The following is a 19,888-nucleotide window of genomic DNA, read 5'->3' as shown; positions in this document are numbered from 1 at the left end:
TTCCCTCCGTCGCCACCATCTTTGGGATTGTCAGACAAGAAGGAGGATGGATTGGAACACCAGAGTCTTGGGGCACTCACAAGCCTCAAGTTCACATTCTGGCTTCCTTACATATTTGCTCTGCACCCTTCGGCAACTCCCCTTATACCTGTCCTCCAAACAGACATAAACATAGCTGTCCTCCCAATCCAGCAAGATGGACTAAAGATTAAACAGCTAATGCAGTGTGACAAATAAGAACCTGCCATTGTCTCTAGCAACACAAACACATAGCAAAGCTATCCTAAAGACGCAACTGCAGATGTCCCTCGTGGGAGGCATCACCAACTGAGAGGAGCACGCGCAGCTTTTTGGCCGCCTCTTCCTGTCCTGCCTGCATAGGACTCGGAATGAAGGAAAGCGAGAATGTGAGGAGGCGCTGACGCACTGCAGCATCACATGCTGACACCGGGGATGTCCCCGCCTCGACGGGATTAGCGCACAGTCACGAAGGCTAGAGCAGCACTGCTTGTATCTGGTGAACAGCAAAGGTACTCACCTAAATCCAGTGCTGCCTGCCCCTCCCTGGAAGCATTAAGGGCATGCCTGGCACCAGCGAGAATCTGGGTCTCTATCTCAATCTGCATCACAGTAAAATCAGTGTAATTTAATAAAAAAAAAAAAAAAAAAAAAAAAAAAGAGTGAGACCTAGAAATTGCTGTAATCGTATGCCTTACCCAGACCTGTAAATCAAGTTTAGCAGTAAGGTTTTTTGCCATGCTGGTTGAAATATATAGAGAAATAGAAATGGAAATGAGAACTGTTATTGTCGGAAGACTTTACAACTTCTAACTTTTTCATTTTCACTCAACACCTAACAGATTTTCAGACAGTATAAGCAGAAAGAGTTTGGCCAGTGAGGTAAACATTTGGGGCTTTACTGACCTTTTCACTAAAATAACCGAATTTTTTCTGGTTTTGATTAAGGTTTCTTGTTTTTTTCCAACCTCCCCCCAGCAAATAAACAAAAAGGACTCTCTTTTTGTTTTGTTTTGTTTCCCCTGAAATTTTCCATGTTGATAAACAGGATATTTTTACATGAAACTATGTTTGCACAAAGCGTTTCTTCCCCAGCCCAAACCTTTAGATAATAATGTGCTAGGCTATAAAGGGACTCCCCAAATCCCAGTGTTTGATGAACTAGGAGGAAATCCCATGTTTCCTGCTTAACATACCTGTGATTTGGGATGGAGTTATAAAAGCAAACAGGAAGCTGTTCTGGTGATGACTACCTAGGGGGAAAGCCATACACAAGCATCTCAGAGGTTACTCAAAGCCAGGAAAACCTCTGGCAGCTCTTGCCTGCTGCTCTGACTCGCTGTTGCCTTACTTGTGCGTGTTGTTCGCACGAGCAGAGCCAGCCTTGAGGACAGAAACTGGAACACAACTGCAGCGTGGGGCTTTCTTTTTTACCTTCTCCAGCTAGCGTGCACGCCTGCGGCTTACAGCCAGTTTTATGCCACATCCTTACCCAACAGAGACAAATGTAAATACAAAAACCACAACCGACGGTCTGCAAAACGTTTAAGCAGAGCTGTCACAAAAACAATGACAATGCTAAATAAATCCTCTCCCCATCACACTGCTGAGTTTGGGATCGGGGTATCTGCAGATGACCCCGTTAAATTAAACACAGGGAAATAAAGTATGTTCAAAATTAAGGGGAATTTTGTTGTTCCTATTTGTTCAATGTAAGCATCTTTATAATCATTTCCCTTTTGAGCACGATTTCAAATGCTTCCTTACAAGCGATGCAAATTAAGTCTTTCTTTGGATACAGTTTGCCTCCCAGAAGACTTAATACCATTTCCTTCAGATCGCCTCTTGGATAATGTTATGATGGAAAGCTCCAGGGGCGCCTGCTCCCGAGACTGGACTCTACCGAGCACACGCAATAAATCACTTCAAACACCACCATCCCTTCAGTCCTTGGAAGCAGTTAGCACTGAACTGTGCCTCCACACAACATTATTCTGCCGCTGTGTTGACGGAGGTCATAGCCAACTGGAAAACCGCCACTCGTCTCTTATTCCTTGCATTTAATCCTTGACTTCGGCTTTCAAAGCTTGCGCTGTTTTATACCTCCAAGTTGAACGTGAAAGCAAAGATGGCTAATGAAAATGACAGGCGATATAATTACTGCTTTATTGGCATCGATGCCAAGATCGCTGCCTGCTGAACTTGAATACCTCCACTGGGTGGCTAACAAGACGCGCACTTCACAAATCGGCACAACCCCCTCTCCCCATTCAAAAGCAAGGGAAGAGGAAAGGGAGTGCCGTTTTCTCCTACAGTGACATATATATCGTTTTACGAAACATATTGCATAGGCAGAACACCCATGATTAAATTAACCTTTATTTCAAAGATACCCTCCAGTGACATGTTTTCAGCGACAAACCAATGATCTGAACATTTGAGACTCCGGTTGAGTCAGATCCTCTTTGTCTAAACTGCAGCAAACTTCACGACTTTGAGCAATGCAAATTTCCCTAGGAATTCCCCTTTGTGATAGCAACTAAAACATAATTTTCTGACAAGCTGCAAAAGAAACTTTTGTGCCTTTTTCCAGAAAATCTAACCAGAATCGATTCCTCAGAAGTCCAATGATTTAAAATCCAGAAAGGCACCAGAAAGCAACAAACATAGCCGTACACTATAAAATGGGTTACTCCAAACAAGATTACTTAGCTGGTAGCCCGAAATAAACGTAGCTTCGCTTTTCAAAGTACAGATCTCCTTAGTATTTTAATATAGACAAAACTCTGGTCATATATTGTATAGAAATACTCAATTGCTGTCCTAGTCAGCCTGGGCTCCTCTCACCTTCCAGGGGAACCGATGTTGCTCAGTATCCTAGCCAACTAAACTGTACAGACTGTGCCTCAAAACACCACTCTTCAACTGGCACAAAAAGATCAAGATATTTACTTGAAAATGTCTAATAAACATAATCCCCATTTTCTCCTCTCTTGCTGTGCAGACCAGCGATGGAACTGATTTGCCCGGCCTTGGCATAGAGTTGTACTCGTGTTTTCAGATGTCCTGTATTTGGAAAATTAAATTAGGAAAATCTTTTTAATATGGTTAATGCTGTTTCCTGTTTCTGAGTTTGGATGTCACACGCAAAGCTAGTCCCAACATACAGTGAATAACCAGGGTTTTGAGGCCATTACCAAAGAAAAAAGACCAAAAAAGAGTTGCACAATGAATAAGCCACATAAAGGGATTAAATGTAAATATGCACGCTGATTGTGGAAACGTTCAGATGCACTCACACATTCTTACTGTACAGAGGAATAAATGACACTGACAGTAATGCTGAAAAGCCATCAGAAGGGGGCTGTATTTGATGTATACGCTTTTTTTCATAACTGTTGCTACCGGCTACTAGAGACCGGAGCCGGAGGAAGAAGAGCACCGATCCCAGCTCCTGGATTCCGGGGGAAGAATCCCTTCTCCATGGGCGGATCCATCCACTTCATTTTAATCCCCCTTAAACTGCACTTCAGCCAGAAAAGGAAACACAGTGGCTGCTTTGCTTTCAGCAAAGCCTACTGCAGTACTGAAACGCTGCTCAGGGCCAGTATGGGCTACCACATCCAGCCCAGGCTCGTCAACACCACTGAAAGCTGCCAGAGCGCATGGCTTTAAAGCAAATTAACATTCCAAGTGGCTTTAGCCATTCACAACGAAATAGTACTTGGCCCTCACTTTACTAACACAAATAGTATTACAACCACATGATCAACTACAAGCAGTCTGCTGATGCATCAAGATAATTAAGTCCTCCCCCCCCTCCTTTTTTCAACAAGATGTGTTTAGGTATTTAATTAAAAAGTGCATCCCCCAAAAGGTTAGTACATTCACATGGTATATTTCACTTTTTCCACACCAAGCATTTTCAAACTGCTGCTGTTGCTAATACAGACAATGCTGGGGCAAGACAAATAGCTGCACATATGGCTTTTACAGTTTTCTTTTTAAATTATCACTTTGATTTAATTAGGTTTGAGGGGTTAAGTATAAAAAAAAGTACTCTTTTGTCATAAAGGAACAACTGAAACAAAAACTGATTAATATGTAGTCCCTTTAGCATCTCTATCCATCTCTTATGCCATCATCATCAGCCCATAAAGCTACCTGAACCATGCCTGTCACAACAGATAGACAGCCTGACCCTCCCTCTTGGCCCACCCACCGCCCAAAAAAACTGGGGCCACAGGACAAGTTCTTCTAACAGTTTTCATACCCAAAGATGGGAGGGGGTAGAAGGGGAGAAGTAGGGAAGCAACAGGGCTGAAACCCGGTAACGCATCTCTGCCGACTGAAGACCAACAGGAAAAGTTGCTCTTACAGGAGATGGCACTGAAATGCCGGGCAGGGGTAAGCACTTGGGTCCAGGAGTGGTTGCTCTTGCTTTCACAGTTTGGGATGTTTGAATTCTCATTCTGATGTAGCTTACTGTAGAGGTATAACGAATGCAGCGAATGCCAGATCAGAGTTGATTCTGGCTTAGTGATCCCTCTGGCCCCTTTCACCCCACGTGGAGAATTAAGGGCTGTCTCTACCATTGCGGCCATTTCCTGTTCTCTCCCGATAATGGCGGAAAAATACTTAGATAGCTTCAGATAAGAAGATAAGAAATGCTAGTAAAACAAAAAGTGTATTTATCTCTGCTGAAAAGCTCACAGGAGGATATTGAGATGCAGTGATATGAATCTCTCTACCAGGGAGCGTGGGGGTTGGTCCACCAACTACTCAGTTAATAAACTTATTTTCCACAAGGCAATGGAAAAGCAAGGCATGAAAGCAGAAGCCCCAGCAATGCTCACAGCCTACTTAGACTGCTTCAAAAGATACAGATGGTGGGGGAATGGAGAAGAAAAGCAAAACAAGAAATAATACTAGCAGCAAGTACTAGGAAAAACGTACACGCCCTCTTTCCATTTTCCCCTCCTCCCCTTTCTAAATCGCAACTATGTGTTTGCTGTATGAAGATGCCACTGTAACTTTTTTCTCCTTTTCAAGGTATCACAAAGGAAGACTGAATTTTTTTGCACAATTAAAACCAAGTCAGCTAGTGCCAGACCCACTGAAAATCAGACTGAGACCCTTCTGGAGTGTAACTTCCACGCGTCCTATTTCTATTGCTCTCAGAGGAACGCAACCGAAAAGCCTACAAGGCTGTTTCCCTTTCGAAGGAGGCAGACTGAATGGAGGACGACTCTGGAAAAAGAGGTTGGGTAAGAATCTTTCCAGTGTTCACGCATTTTTGGAAACACATAAAATAAAAGAGGCAAAACTTTGCCCGGTGCTATATGATGAGAAAACTTCCTGAAGAGGGCATAGTTAAACTGTTGATTCATTGCCTGACTGAAGCACTCCACACACATACATGAAGATCTCCACGGCAAACACCCATCAGAAAATCCCTCAGCTCTGGGAAAGACAGCAAAACCAGATCTGCACCCAAACGGGATATAAAAATAAAAGCACACATGGCAAACCAAGTCCAGGAGGAATGACTGCATCCCAACCACAATCCCTGCATTTCGCACTCTGTTGTGCAAGTTTCCCACACACCGCACAACGGGAAGCGTTGCTGAAGAGCTCTCCGTCCCTTTCTGGGCAGGTGAGCACCCCCGGGTCCTGCGAGGGGTCCCACATGCGTGCCCCCCTTCGCAGCGCAGGGGGCCAGGCTCCACTCCCCGCCCGGCACTTCTGTCCCACCACGTTGTGTTACGGAGCGTATGCGTGGAAAGGAGAAACCATCTGAAGGTGTGAGGTACGCTCTGTGGCACCGAGATGTGCGCTCAGGAACAGCCCAGTGCAGGGGGTCCTCTCTTCCCCACTCAGGCCATCTGTCATGCGAATTACTGGGGCTCCTTCCTGCTCCAGGTCCAACCACCCGAGAGGATCTTTCCTCTTCAGCACCCCCCCCATCTACACAGACTGACATATACCCACTGACATCTAGGTCTACGTGCACATGGTACTGTTAAAACCTTTAAACGCATAACATCGGACCTGTCTTGAACAGGAAACCGACCAGCGAAAGGAAACGATGGTGCACAGGGCACAGACGAAACACGACATGAGGCATCGGGGATTTTCACACTCTTGCTCTCCACTACCCCCTTTTCACAATCAGCTTTCTGACCCTCCTGTGAGATGAATGTCCGGTACAGGCCAGGCAGGGTGACACTGAGGACGGAGTAAAGTGTCAGCGGGAAATGGATCAGCACCAATGTACAGCGCATCCAGCCCGCCAGCAGCAAGCCTGCGGCTCCTGACAGCCTGCTGGGGCAGCGGGAGTCAGAGCAACCAGCATTGCTCTCCTGTCGGAAAGCCCACAGAGGAGCGCGCTTCGTCATGGCTGGGCGAGAGCTAGGGGTCAGATCCGTGCATCCCTCTCAAGTGCCTCTCCACAGAGGTGACGGGGGAAAACCAAGCATTCTTCCACTTGCATCATGCCAACAACTCCAAATCAAAGCTTTGGTGCTTATTATTTTTTCTTGGTGGTACATAGTGGGGGAACAAACAGCTTCTAAAATTCCTTTCCTCCTGCTAACCACATAACCAGGACTTCCAAGCGCTTTAATGAACCCGCACATCCTTGCTACACGCCGCTCTGCCCACACGCAGCAGCAGCAACCCCTCTCTCTCTCTCTCCAGTGCTCAGGAGGTTGCAGAAAAGTGTTTCCCAGAAAAGCCACCCGTTTCCACTTTCGGTCTAACTCCCGCGAAACGAGGAGCAAAGCACCGGGAAAGTTTCCCCGGCGGCAGCTCGCAGGAGCCGCCTCACGCCGAGCCGGGGCTCTCACGGCATCGCCAAACCGTTTTCGCTCGGAAAAGGGAACCGACACAGGGGCCACAGGGAAAGCGGGTCCAGCTGCACTCCTGCACCCCCGGCAAGGGAGGGGGAAACCGGCAGAAAACGAGCACGAACACGGAAAGACGGAAACTCCCTTCGGGTACGTCGTGTTTCAGGCACGAAGCCGGAGGGGGACGGGGGGCTCACGAGTGACCGCCGCCGGCAGAGCCCCGGCCACAGCCGTGCCGCCGCAGAGACACCCGCCGGGCACCTGCCCGCCCCCGGTCCCGGGCGCCCCGCCGACAGGCAGCCCCCCCCCCCCCCTCCCGGTGCCCCGCTGGAGGACGGCGTGCAGGGAAACGCCTGTCCCGGGCAGGGCTGGCAACGGCAGACCCGACCCGGGGGCCGTGCCCGCGCCTGTACGCCCGGAGATTAAAATAAAAACACCGCGGCATCAACCGGCGTTCCCGGCCCGCGGCCGCCGGGCGGCCCCTCGCCCTCCGCCCCCCGCCTTACCTTGGGCGGCGGAGCCGGGGCGGCTGGCCCCCAGCACGGCCAGCGCGGGGAGCACCACGGTCTGAAGCAGGTATCCCAGTCCCAGCCCGCAGCGGGCCGCCGTCCCCTCCAGCCCCTTCCCCATGGCCGGGGCAGCGGGCGGTCGCCCGGAGCCGCGGAGCTTCCCTCGGCCGCCTCCGTCGGCCCCGTCCCGCCGCCGGGCGCGGAGGAGGGGGCTCAGGCCGCGGCGGGGGGGGGGCAGGGGCGCGGCATGGCCCCGCGGAGGGGCGCGGAGCGGCGCGGAGCCCGGCGCAGCGGTGCCTGCTTCCCGCGGGCGGCTCGGCGCGGCGGCCTCCACCCCGGGGGCGGGCGGGGGCCGGGGCTGGGCAGAGGGGCTGCGCCGGCCGCCTGCGATCGACTGCGAGCGGGAGCGCGGAGCGGACCCAGAGGGAAGGGGCGGGGAGGCGGGGAGCCGCCCGCTGCAGAACCGGCCCCTTTCGCCTCCCCCGCCCGCGCCCCCCGCGCGCACACTCGCACGCGGATGCCAGCGCGCACACGTGCGCACCCCCGACCCCCGGCCCACCCGGGCCGTGCAGCCGGGAGAAGCCCCGGGAGCCCGCGCTGCGCTGGCCGGACCCCGCCGCGGCTCTCCCGTCCCCGCACCCTCCCCGCGGGCCGCACACCCGCAGGCACCTGCGGGGCTCTGGGGGGCCGGGGCGCTCCTTGGGGAGACACGAAATGCAGGGAGGGGGACCCCCGAGCCGGCCGCGGTGGTGGGCAGGGGGAGAGGCGGCGGCGGGAGGGGTGTCAGGGCACCCCCCCCCCGCCCCTGGGGAGCACCTCCCCCTCTCGCCCCCAGGGTCTCCCGCTTAAGGCTGGGGTCGCTCCCCGCCAGACCCTCCACTCCTACCCTCCTTCCACCCCCAAAACGCTCTCCCCTGGCCGCTGCCCTCACCGCGCCCACCCGCTCTGCTCCGTGGGCCGGTGGTGCCCGCAGCCCAGGGTGGCCGCCCAGCCGGCTCTCGCGGGGAGTTCTGCTGCTGCTTCCTGGGGCTCGTTCTGTTCAGGGATGGGGTTTTTTGAAGCTGCCTTTCCCCTAGCAGAGCGCGGGCAGGCTGTGCCCGGCGGGGACCGGACAGACCCAGCTACTCACACGCTGGGCTTTGCCGGTGGCTTCACAGCCCTCCCCGCACCGTGATACCCCGGGGAGCGTGGCCTTCTCCAGCCCAGAAGCTCCCCCAAGCAGGGCTGCGTGCAAGGCAAGGAGCGCTGCTTTCCTCCGAGGCACGGCTGGGATCGTCCCAGAGACGCTGGCTTTGCCTTCCGCCCGGGTCGGGAAGCAGTGGCAGCGCTGCGGGTGCCGCAGGAGGGTCATCCAGGGGCCGCCGACCCCCAGGGAGCTCTGTCCCACCTGCCCCCTGACTTCAGTTCCCTTTCCGGGGAACTACCCGGACCCGTCCCATCCCTGGGTTCGGGCGGTTAGGGGGCTTTCTGTCCTCCACGGCAGCTGACACGAAGCTGCAGCACGACAGGAAAGGAAACGTTTCTGCTTTTGTGCAGGCACAGAGCGAGAAAAAGGGGCAGATGTTGTTCTGGGCGGTGCAGCTGGGTACACCTGGAAGGTCCCCCTGGAAGGGCACCCCAACAGGCTGGTTTGCCCGGTAACTCTAAGTAGTGCTCTCAACTAGAGCACTCCAGCTCCCCGTCTCCTGGCTGCACTACATCTTCCAAAGGCGTGAGTCCTGTCTGCTTCAGACACTGTGGCACAGTTCATAAAACATGAAGACTCCACGGTAACCCGGGAGGAGTGAAGTCCCGAGGCTGTATAAGTGGTGGGAGGGGAACTCTCAACTTGTAGCCACGTTCAAATGTGGCTTTCTGAACGAGAGCTTTTTTGATGGCACGCACTCCTCACATCGATCCCTGACCTCATGCTCCCTCGCCTGATGTCCCAGGTTAGTAGTCAACAGAGCAGTTTGCCATGTGTGACGTTTGGTTGCCATTTCTGCTATAACTCTGTAAATTGGGAGCATCTCTCATTTGCTACTGTTTCCCCTGTGCTAAGGGAAACTTTGCAGAAGCAAGAAAACAGACTGCTGAAGGATGTCACACGTGGAAGATGTATTTGTTGCAGCACCAGCTGACGGGCACATCTACTGCCACGAGGGATGGGGGAGGGAGAGCTTGCTTCTCCATTAAATGGAGTTAATTTATTTTTGATGTTTTGGGGCTTCCCAGGAGTAATACCTACAGTTCCAGGCTTAGTTTCTAGTTAGTAGCTCAGTGACCTCATTAAATAGGTCCGTGCCAATTTCAGGACAATGTCCCTGCAGTCCTGCCCAGGGATCCCTGGTGGCTGCCAGACCGTCAGCCACTCTGCACCGGGGTAGGGCACGGGGGAGCACTGCTGCTTCACAGCCGTCACGGAAGTGACAGTACGGGGACCAAGAGCTCTTGGCTTGGGGAGAACGCAAGTCTTCTCCCAACATCCAAGGTGCAGCAGAGGGTACTGCAGCCTGAGGTGTTCAGTCATCGCTTTTCTGCTGGAAGTAGCTATACCTTGACCTGGAGAAGATGGTTCAAGCAACAGCAACAAATAGCTACATAGGGGTCTTCTCTGGAAAACGTGTTTTCGAACCCTTCTACACTCTATTATGCGTGACAGAGGGCATCCAGATGTGCCTACATCATGGAGCTTCCTCAGAGGTCCTCCATGCACTTGGTGTCCCAAAATGTTGTTTGACATCATACTGACAAATGATACATGTGCCCGGGCCATCACTAATGCTGCCGCGCTGGATTTTGCCCACTCAGGAGCCACCCTGTCCCAAAGGCCCTTTACCTTTCTCCACACGAGATAAGCAGAATTATTAGCCCAGCTTAATAAATTTCAGATTTGACACAGGAGTTAAAGGACTGAGATAATTCAGGGATTTGGGATTAGAAAGTGCAAATTGCCTGGGTTTATTCCAAAAGTGGGGTTTTGTTCACTGATAGAACCTGGCTGGGGAGGTGTTTTCCCAGCTGTTTGAAAAGTTACTAACTAAAAGTACAAGTAATTTAATTTTATCTTTTTGTCACCTTTAATGTCCTTAAAAATCACTGCATACACTTCATAAACTCATCTGAAGCAAATATTAATCTCCAATTTTCATACTTGGACAAAAATATCAAGTGTCAAACAGTTCGCATTGGAAAGTGGATTTAGCAGCCCAACAGGCGTTGCCTCAGCTGGTTTTTCAGGTAAATTCAAGACATTGCAGCTCCAAATTAGTACCCACAGCAAGTGACATTAAAATCTAGGGTAACATTTACAATGTTTCTGTGTAACTTGTTTACTGAAGGATTTGTTTGTTTGTTTGTTTGTTTTTCCAAAAGAGCTTTTTAAATGAGTTAGGTTCTAAATCAATACTTGAGGTTTTTCATCCCTGCTGTCAACTCAGGAATCTCCAGCTCTTGACAAGCAGTTTTTCGAAAGTACAGAGATGGTGAATTTGGCCTCGGTGTATTTTATTGCCCAAGCATCTGGAGTGGCAAAACAATCAATTAGAAGGCATATTGGATTTGAAAAGTCCTATTAGCTTTCATAATTAATATTGTGAGTGGTAGTATAGGTACCAGGTTTTGCTCTAGATGTTTCCTTAAGATCCTCTACATTTATAACTATTTACACAAACCTTAATCTAATTACAGAACTCAAGGGAAAATTATGTTTTCTTTTGTTGCAGCGGTACAGCTCAGGACCACATTGCAGCAGGCGCTGTACGAAGACAAAGAGCCCCGATCTCCAATGCAAAGAGTTGTGAAATTTGATTAATGACTTCAGAGCAGAGGTACTCACATCCCCTGTGTCATGTGGGACTTGAGCAATGCTGGTGTGAAGGAGGAGAGGAATGTCCTCTGTGCATTGATAATTACGAGTGAGATTTGGTAACCCATCCTCGCGTTGCGCATTGTGTTCCTAGGCGGATACTGTCACCTCTGGGCAACCGGCCCGAGGACTCCTTTGCTACACAAACATTAATAAGGGATACAGATTCAGGCTCCACATGAGGTGGTTATATTTGATAGCCAAGATGCTCTCAGCTACTGAGATGCACCTAAAGCAGCGTGCGGCATCTGAGCGAGTGCTATATTTTCAAGGTTCTCCGCTAGCTGTTTGCAACGCTGGGGAGCATGCGGCATGCGTGCCCTGGGAGGTATATCACACACCTGCTTTTGGCTGTGCCATTCCCTCAGGCTCTGCCATGCTGCTCTTTTTACGGCAGAGCCCAGCACAACACAATCCAAAAAGCAGGTGTGTGACAAGCCTCTCACTTCACTGACATGCATACCACAAGCTACCAAGTACTGCGGTTCTCTCTCGCAGTTTAGATAGGCAATTACTGCCTCCGTGGTTGCCTTGTGTGACACTGTGGATCAGCGAATGAAACTACCCTGCCGATACCTTACATTTCAAGAGCAACATAACCTCATTCCCAGTAAAAACTTCGGAGTGTTTTTTTCACGCTGGGGATGACTGTTTGTGGCAGAATTGTGGTCCAACGAAAATTTATTTCATACCTAGTGAAATCTAATGAAACGAGTGATTGTTTTTCAGCTTCCAGAATCACTACTTTGTTTGCCTCTTTATGGAACCAGATCTTCCAAAGTTCATCCATACTCATGCGCTATACTAGCTTGCTAAATTTTCAGTCTTGACATCATATTAGCAAGACCATGGGTCAACGTATATGTTACTACCCACAGACACAGTTTAAACAGTGTTTTCACCTTGTAACAACCACCGCTCTGGAACTGTGCTGGATCAGCTGGGAGGCCACATGCTGTCCTCCTCCTGATGCCTTTTCAGGCGCACAAGCTCCTGTTTGTTTAATAAATTTATGACAATTAATTACTTTGTTGTCCTCACCGTTCTCTCGAACAGTTTGACTCTTCATAATATCCAAAGAGACGTTCTTGAACTAAAGGACCATCTCAAGTAATTGTACTGAAAGTAAGGCCAAATTCTGGCCCTGTATTCGTGCCGGATACTGCGCATATCGTCCTGTTGTATCCTACTGCGCATAACATCCTCCTGTAATTTGTGCAAGAGAATGCTGCTGGAGCTGGGGACTCTTATGGCTAGGGAATAAAGGTAAAAAATTCAAAGGTGTTTAAACCTCACACTCAGTAGTCAGGGGCATCATATTCTTGAAAGGCAATGGGACATAGGCTCCTTGCCCATTTTTGAAATCTGTGTCCTCCAGCGACAGCCAAATAATGCATCCAAAGAGCTTTTTCTTTCTTGTGAATTATCTATAAACAGATCACAGATTTCTTATTTATTTACTCTCTCTTCACATTTCTTTGGTGAATATTTTTTCTGAGCGGTTCCTGAGCTGTAGCACATTCATGCACAATTCATTGTGAGCATTTGAAGTTCAATATCCAAACTATTTTCCTCATTCCTGTTGCATGATAACAAAACATTTCCCATCTACAAATATTCGATAACACTTTAAAAAAAAAAAAAAGAAAAAGCTTGATCATTTTAGTCTCTGTATTCATTTGCCTGAAAATTCACCGTAAAAATACAAAAGGTGAGACCTACTGTCAATTCATATTTGTTACGAACTGAAGCGAGCGCTCCCCTTGCTGTTCCAACATGCGGCCGAGCGACTGCGATGCCTCCCAGCAGAGGGAGATGCGATGATGCATCGGCTGCAGCCGCTCTCCTGCTCTCCAATAGACGAGTCATGAATGTTTTAGGAACGTGTCGGAGTCCCACGACTTCTCATTATCCAAGCATTTTATCTGGGAGCAAACCCCTCTTAGGTCTGGTGCTGTTAACTACATCATATTACACCAGGTTTCCTAGGGCTCCGGCTCAAGCTGAGCTGAAGGATGTGAGTAACTTGAAAAATATCTCAGTCTGTTGCATAACGCGCTTATATTCCTCTCTCACCCTCCACTCATTTTTTATTTTTGTAGCTTTGTAGCTACAGATCTATCTCTGAGTTGAATATTAATGTGACTGACGGATGTCAGTCTCTGCCCCGGGATTACCCCCATCAGTTTTCCCTGAAGTGTTTTTTTGTTTTATTTACTGAGTACTAATTTCTGACTGTCCGGTTCAGGGTGGGCTTCCCCGAAATTCCTTTACTGGTGTCACAAGAATCACCTCTCCGATGTCTCAATGTTACCATGCTGCCCACCTCTGCCTTTGTGTTTTCTCCCTGCCTTACGCGTGGGGACATAAAGGCATAATTGCCGTTTGGGATCCTTGTTTCAAATTCTCCCTGTGGGTGTGCGTGCTGGGATGCTTTTACTCCATTTGTTATTTTACAGATTCTCTTGCCTGATATACTTTGCATAAAGTGATATTGGAAAGAATTGTAATTGCAGTATTTATTAAACCACTTCTTAAGGGAGGAAACTGATAGCACACACAAAGAAACATAAAGGAAGAATAAGGAAACTGTCTGTCAAAAGATATTTAGGAAGATGCAGGGTTCTATGGAGAAACATATTTTCCATGCAACTTAATTGTCAATATAGTATTTTGGTGCTCTACAATAAGATCAGACTTACACACAGACCTGTATAACATATATTTGTCATCTTCTGGATTAAAAATGACATATTTTTGATGGTTACAGATTTTCTTTATAGTTCAATATATTTGCAGTTTTGTGCATGAGCAATTTGTGAAAAGAGATCACATTAAGCGGACTGTTTGAGTATATGGCAATGGCCCCAGCCCATTCGTATTTACTTTGTGAGAAAAAACAGCTACAAGAACAAGCAGCCTCATGTTGTTTGCTCGGGTCTTTTTTCCTGTTTCATTCTGAAACTTCACATACTCAGTTGTAAAGTGGGTTTGAAGTGCAGCTTTCCCTGCTAGCTGCTCTACTGCACCTTCCTAGAATGCATTTACTCCCACCAACACCTAGCTGGAATATCTTTTTTATCCAACAGAAAGAAGCTTTCATAGGGAAACCCTCAAATTTCTGAGCAGTGTGCGACAGTAGGAGGAAATCTGTTGTAGGTGCCTGTAACGGGAAGCCTGGCTGTGCGTTTTCAGTCTTTTTTCTCCTGGCCTCTTGGTGGCAGGGCAATTAGAGCTCAAACGGACAGGGAAAAGATATCCCAGTACAGTAATCAAAGCAAACACTATATAGATTTTGATTGCTTCAACAAGAATGAAGTCTTTGTTAACTGAAGTAGCTTTATTGATTCGAATGAGGAGATGTATTTATTCTGTTTTGTGAAGTGCTCCAAGATGTGCGTGTATTTAATGCTTATGAATTCAGAGCTGAAGGAGTAGAGGAGTTCTGTGTAAAACCACAGAAGAGAAGCTGTATAATTTCCAGAACATTTATTCTGAAGTTCTTTTCATATAGGCAGTTATAATACTCATAGTTATCATTATAGTCGTATAATAGACCTTAATGTTTCACAAATGGTGTGATTTGTTTAAGTCACATAATTAACAACATTCTTGACTGTTTAGCAATAATTGGTTTGTTTTCATAGAAATACTTGGTTTCATCTATCTGTACAGAGGCTGAAAAATGACAGAATAACAAAAATGTTCAGCCCCACAGCTGAAGATGAAAAGTTTGTGAAAATAAAAACTGGCCATAACGACAACATGTGATCCTGTTTTAAGTATGACCTTTAGCTCCTTAAAGTGCATGTTATTCAGTTCTAGAAAGTAACTTACATGGTTCGCATTACTACAGTCATTTAAATTGACAGCCTTAAGACTTCTTTGTCTGAAGATGTTATTAGGAATTCAGCTGTGCATTTCTTCATGTGCAACACAGATATGTCAACCTAAATTTGAAAAATAAAGAGAAGAGTCCCCTTACTTCTAAAGTCTAACCATGACCACATGCATTTCTCGTAATGCACTGAAATAAAAAGGTTTAAGTTTTGTCCCGAGTAGACGTAGTTATTCTGGGTCTGCTCTTATTTCAGATGAAGTTCCATAAAGATTTACAGAAACCAGCTCAGGCCCTTTGGGAGTACGTCCTTTCTGTGAAAAACTTTGTGCCCTTTCACGTATAGGACTCTACTGTAAAGATAATAGCGAGAGCCTTATTTTGACCAGGGAGCATTGCAGGTTATCTGCAACTATCTAGTTTATTACTGCTTTAATTCAAGACCTACATTTTTATTCATTGTTTCTCTTTTGAGTAACATTTTTAAAGGTAATATTAAATAAATGGATGCTTGGCTATGGCCCCACATAATGCCTTCTGTTATTAGATGTCTCAGTTGATCCGTGTTCGAGGATGATTAAAGTATCTTGCACTTTATTTCTTAGTTCATTTCATTCCATGTGCATTCTTAAATTAGTTGATGGTAATCTATTAATAAAAACTTCATATTCTACATTATCCTCTATAAAATGTTGCAGGTTTTTTTCTCTTTTTTATTTTTCTGAACTGGAACTATTCACAGACTCTCTTCAAGAGTCTGATAACATACAGATTACAATACTGGCTTGATAATGGCCAAGACATTTGCTTACTCTTTAAGTAACATGAAGTCTAAGATGAGAAGGGATACCTTGCCTTCATAACTACAATATCATTCATTATTTAGTCTCTGTGTTATTAACAGCAGTTCTGAAATATGGAACAAGAACTTGACACTGAAAAACTGGATGTGGTAAACTGCAGTTTTTTGGACCTAGTAAAGCAATACCAGTGATCATGTTACCGGCAAGAAAAAGAGCAATTGCTTACATCCTTAAAACCTCTTCCTTCTCTGGACCACAGGAGGTGAAAAAGGGAAGAGCACAATTTTGACAACAAGGTTAGACCATAACAGATCTGCCCAGGGACTCATTGATGTCTCTGGAATTAAATTGTTCCAAGTAGCAACAATGCCAGCTTGCTTAGTGATCCCTTTGAAAAACAATTTCTAATGATCAAGTGACCAAGATAGGAGGGATAGGATGGAAGAGAGCAGACATGAGAGGGGGATGAGACACCACATTATTGGACGGTCTCAAAAAAGTCCAGGAGGTTCCTGGAGTGTGTGGAAGATGAATTCCTGACACAGCTAGTGAGTGAGCCAAGTAGGGAAGGTGCCCCTCTGGACCCGTTGTTTGTGAACAGGGAAGAACTTGTGGGTGTTGTAATGTTGTTTGTGAACAGAGAAGAACTTGTGGTTGTTGTAATGGTTGGAGGCTGTCTTGCGCACAGGGATACAAAATGTTAGAGTTTTCAGTTCTCGGAGAAGTAAGGAGGGGCGTTAGCAGAACCGCCACCTTGGACGTCTGGATGGCAGACTTTGGCCTGTTTAGAAGCCTCGTTGACAGAGTCCCTTGGGAGTCTGTCCCGAAGGGCAAAGGAGTCCATGAAGGCTGGACATTCTTCATGGAGGAAGTCTTAAGGTGCAGGAGCAGGCTGTCCCTATGTGCCGAAAGATGAGCCAGAGGGGAAGAAGATTGGGCTGGCTGAAGAGAGAGCTTTGGATGGAACTCAGGAAAACAAGGAGAGTTTTTGTCCTTTGGAAGAAGGGGCAGGCCACTCAGGAGGACTACAAAGATATCATGAGGTTATGCAGGGAGAAAGAAGAGCCGAAGCCCAACTAGAACTTAGCCTGGCTACCCCCATAAAAGACAATAAAAAGTGTTTCTATAAATATATTAGCAACAAAAGGAGGGTGAAAGAGAATCCCCATCCTCTATCAGATGCAGGGGGAAACTTAGTGACAAAGGAGGAGGAAAAGGCTGAGGTACTTAATGCCTTCTTTGCCTCAGTCTTCAACAGTAAGAGAAGTTGTTCTCCAGACACCCAGCCCCCTGAGAAGGAAGATGGGGATGGGGAGCAGAAGGCAACCCCCAAAATCCAAGGGGAAATGGTCAGTGACCTGCTACACCACCAGACACACACAAGTCCATGGGACCGGATGAGATCCACCCAAGGGTGCTGAAGGAGCTGATGGATGTTCTCGCCAAGCCACTTTCCATCATCTGTCAGCAGTCCTGGCCAACTAGGGAGGTCTCAATTGACTGGAGGTTAACAAATGTGATGCCCATCTACAAGAAGGGCCGGAAGGAGGATCCCGGGAACTACAGGCCTGTCAGTCTGACCTCAGTGCCGGGGAAGGTTACGGAGCAGATCATCCTGAATGCCATCACATGGCGCATGCAGGACAACCAGGCAATCGGGCCCAGTCAGCATGGGTTTTTGAAAGGCAGGTCCTGCTGGACTAACGTGATCTACTTCTATGAATCAAGTGCTTCCTTCGGAAGTTTGCAGATGACACCAGGTTGGGCGGGAGTGTTGATCTGCTCGAAGGTGGGAAGGCTCTGCAGAGGGATCTGGACGGGCTGGATCAATGGGCCGAGGCCAGCTGTATGAGGTTCAACAAGGCCAAGTGCTGGGTCCTGCTCTTCGGTCATAACAACCCCAAGCTTGGAGAAGAGTGGCTGGAAAGCAGCCCAGCAGAAAAGGACCTGGGGGTGCTGGTCAACAGCCAGCTGAACATGAGCCAGTAGTGTGCCCAAGTGGCCAAGAAGGCCAACGGCATCCTGGCTTGTATCAGGAATAGTGCGGCCAGCAGGAGCAGGGAGGTGATCGTCCCCCTGTACACAGTGCTGGTGAGGCTGCATCTGGAGTACTGTGTTCAGTTTTGGGCCCCTCACTACAAGAAGTGGTGTCCCCCAGGGATCAGTACTGGGCCCAGTCTTGTTAACTTCTTCATCAACAACCTGGATGAAGAGTTAGAGTGTACCCTCAGCAAGTTTGCTGATGACACCAAACTGGGAGGTGTGGTAGATACACCAGAAGGCTGTGCTGCCATTCAGCGTGACCTGGACAGGCTGGAAAGTGGAGCAGAGAGGAACCTGATGAGGTTCAACACAGGCAAATGCAGGGTCCTGCATCTGGGGAGGAACAACCTCATGCACCACTACAGGCTTGGGGCAGACCTGCTGGAGAGCAGCTCTGCGGAGAGGGACCTGGGGGTTCTGGTGGACGACAGGTTAACCATGAGCCAGCAGTGTGCCCTGGCTGCCAAGAAAGCTAATGGGATCCTGGGATGCATTAGGAGGAGTGTGGCCAGCAGGACGAGGGAGGTTCTCCTTCCCCTCTACACTGCCCTAGTGAGGCCCCATCCAGAGTACTCTGTCCAGTTCTGGACTCCCCAGTTCAAGAAAGATGAAGAGCTACTGGAGAGAGTCCAGCGGAGGGCTATGAGGATGGTGAGGGGACCGGAGCATCTCTCCTACGAGGAGAGGCTGAGGGAGCTGGGCTTGTTCAGCCTGAAGAAGAGAAGGCTGCGAGGGGACCTAATACATGCTTACAAATATCTGAAGGGTGGGTGTCAGGAGGATGGGGCCAAGCTCTTTTCAGTAGTGCCCAGCGACAGGACAAGGGGCAATGGGCACAAACTGCACATAGGAATTGCACAAACTGGGCACAGGAAGTTCCGTCTGAACGTGAGGAAGAACTTCTTCCCTCTGAGGGTGACGGAGCACTGGAACAGGCTGCCCAGGGAGGTTGTGGAGTCTCCTTCTCTGGAGATATTCAAGACCTGCCTGGACGCGGTCCTGTGCAGCCTGCTGTAGGTGACCCTGCTTTGGCAGGAGGGTTGGACTAGATGACCCACAGAGGTCCCTTCCAGCCCCTACCATTCTGTGAAGGACATTGAGGTGCTGGATCGTGTCCAGAGAAGGGCAATGAAGCTGGTGAAGGGCCTGGAGAACAAGTCTGATGAGGAGCAGCTGAGGAAACTGGAATTGTTTAGTCTGCAGAAGAGGAGGCTGAGGCGAGACCCCATCGCTCTGTCCAACTACCTGAAAGGAGGTTGTAGCGAGGTGGGTCTTAGTCTCTCCTCCCAAGTAACAGGCAATGAGACAAGGTAAAATGGCCTTAAGTTGCACCAGGGGAGGTTTAGATTGGATATTAGGAAAAAATTCTTCACTGAAAGAGTTGTAAAGCATTGGAACAGGCTGCCTGGGGAAGTGGTTGAGGCACCATCCCTGGAGGTATTTAAAAGACATATAGATGTGGAGATTAGGGACAAGGTTTAATGGTGGAATTGACAGTGTTAGGTTTACAGTTGGATCTTGAAGGTCTCCTCCAACTGAAATGATTTGATGATTCTATGATTCTATGATGCTATTTTAAGATTCACAGGGAATGGCATTTAGTTCATTAATGACTGGAGAGCTCTGATGCTTTCTGCCTTTTCTACATGTTCTCAAACATGTCCTGGAAGAGGAAGACATAAACTGGAACTGAGCAAGAGCAGCATTTTGGAGGCTGCCGGCTGAATTTTCGTCCTTTGAATTTTTAATAGATAAGGAAGAGTTGGTTAATTTAGCAGAAAAATTAAGAACTGATCACAGTTTACATGGATGAGCATGTGGGAGGACTGCAGAGGATGGAACACTGTGAAAGTAGCAGGACATTATATATAAGCAGCAAGATCCTCTTTCATAGAAGAATCAGATAAACAATATGATCATAACTAGGACAAAATTCACATTACAAGCCAAGGAAATATTTCACGAGATTCTTCTTCTGCCCC

General features: G+C 48.1%; 1 protein-coding gene across 2 annotated transcripts in view; it reads right to left on the bottom strand.

Annotated features, from left to right (window-relative positions):
* Positions 1-7,587, bottom strand: part of UNC5C (unc-5 netrin receptor C) — a 258,186-nt gene extending 250,599 nt beyond the window's left edge. For both annotated transcript variants that reach the window (XM_075421479.1, XM_075421480.1), the window contains exon 1: positions 7,373-7,587. In XM_075421479.1, the coding sequence (XP_075277594.1) occupies positions 7,373-7,496 (124 nt within the window). In that variant the 5' untranslated portion in view covers positions 7,497-7,587. The remainder of the gene's footprint in view (positions 1-7,372) is intronic.
* Positions 7,588-19,888: the final 12,301 nt, after the last annotated feature.

The sequence above is a fragment of the Opisthocomus hoazin genome, chromosome 5 (genome assembly GCF_030867145.1).
Source record: "Opisthocomus hoazin isolate bOpiHoa1 chromosome 5, bOpiHoa1.hap1, whole genome shotgun sequence".
Lineage (NCBI taxonomy): Eukaryota > Metazoa > Chordata > Aves > Opisthocomiformes > Opisthocomidae > Opisthocomus > Opisthocomus hoazin.
This window is presented reverse-complemented; position numbering and strand designations above follow the sequence as displayed.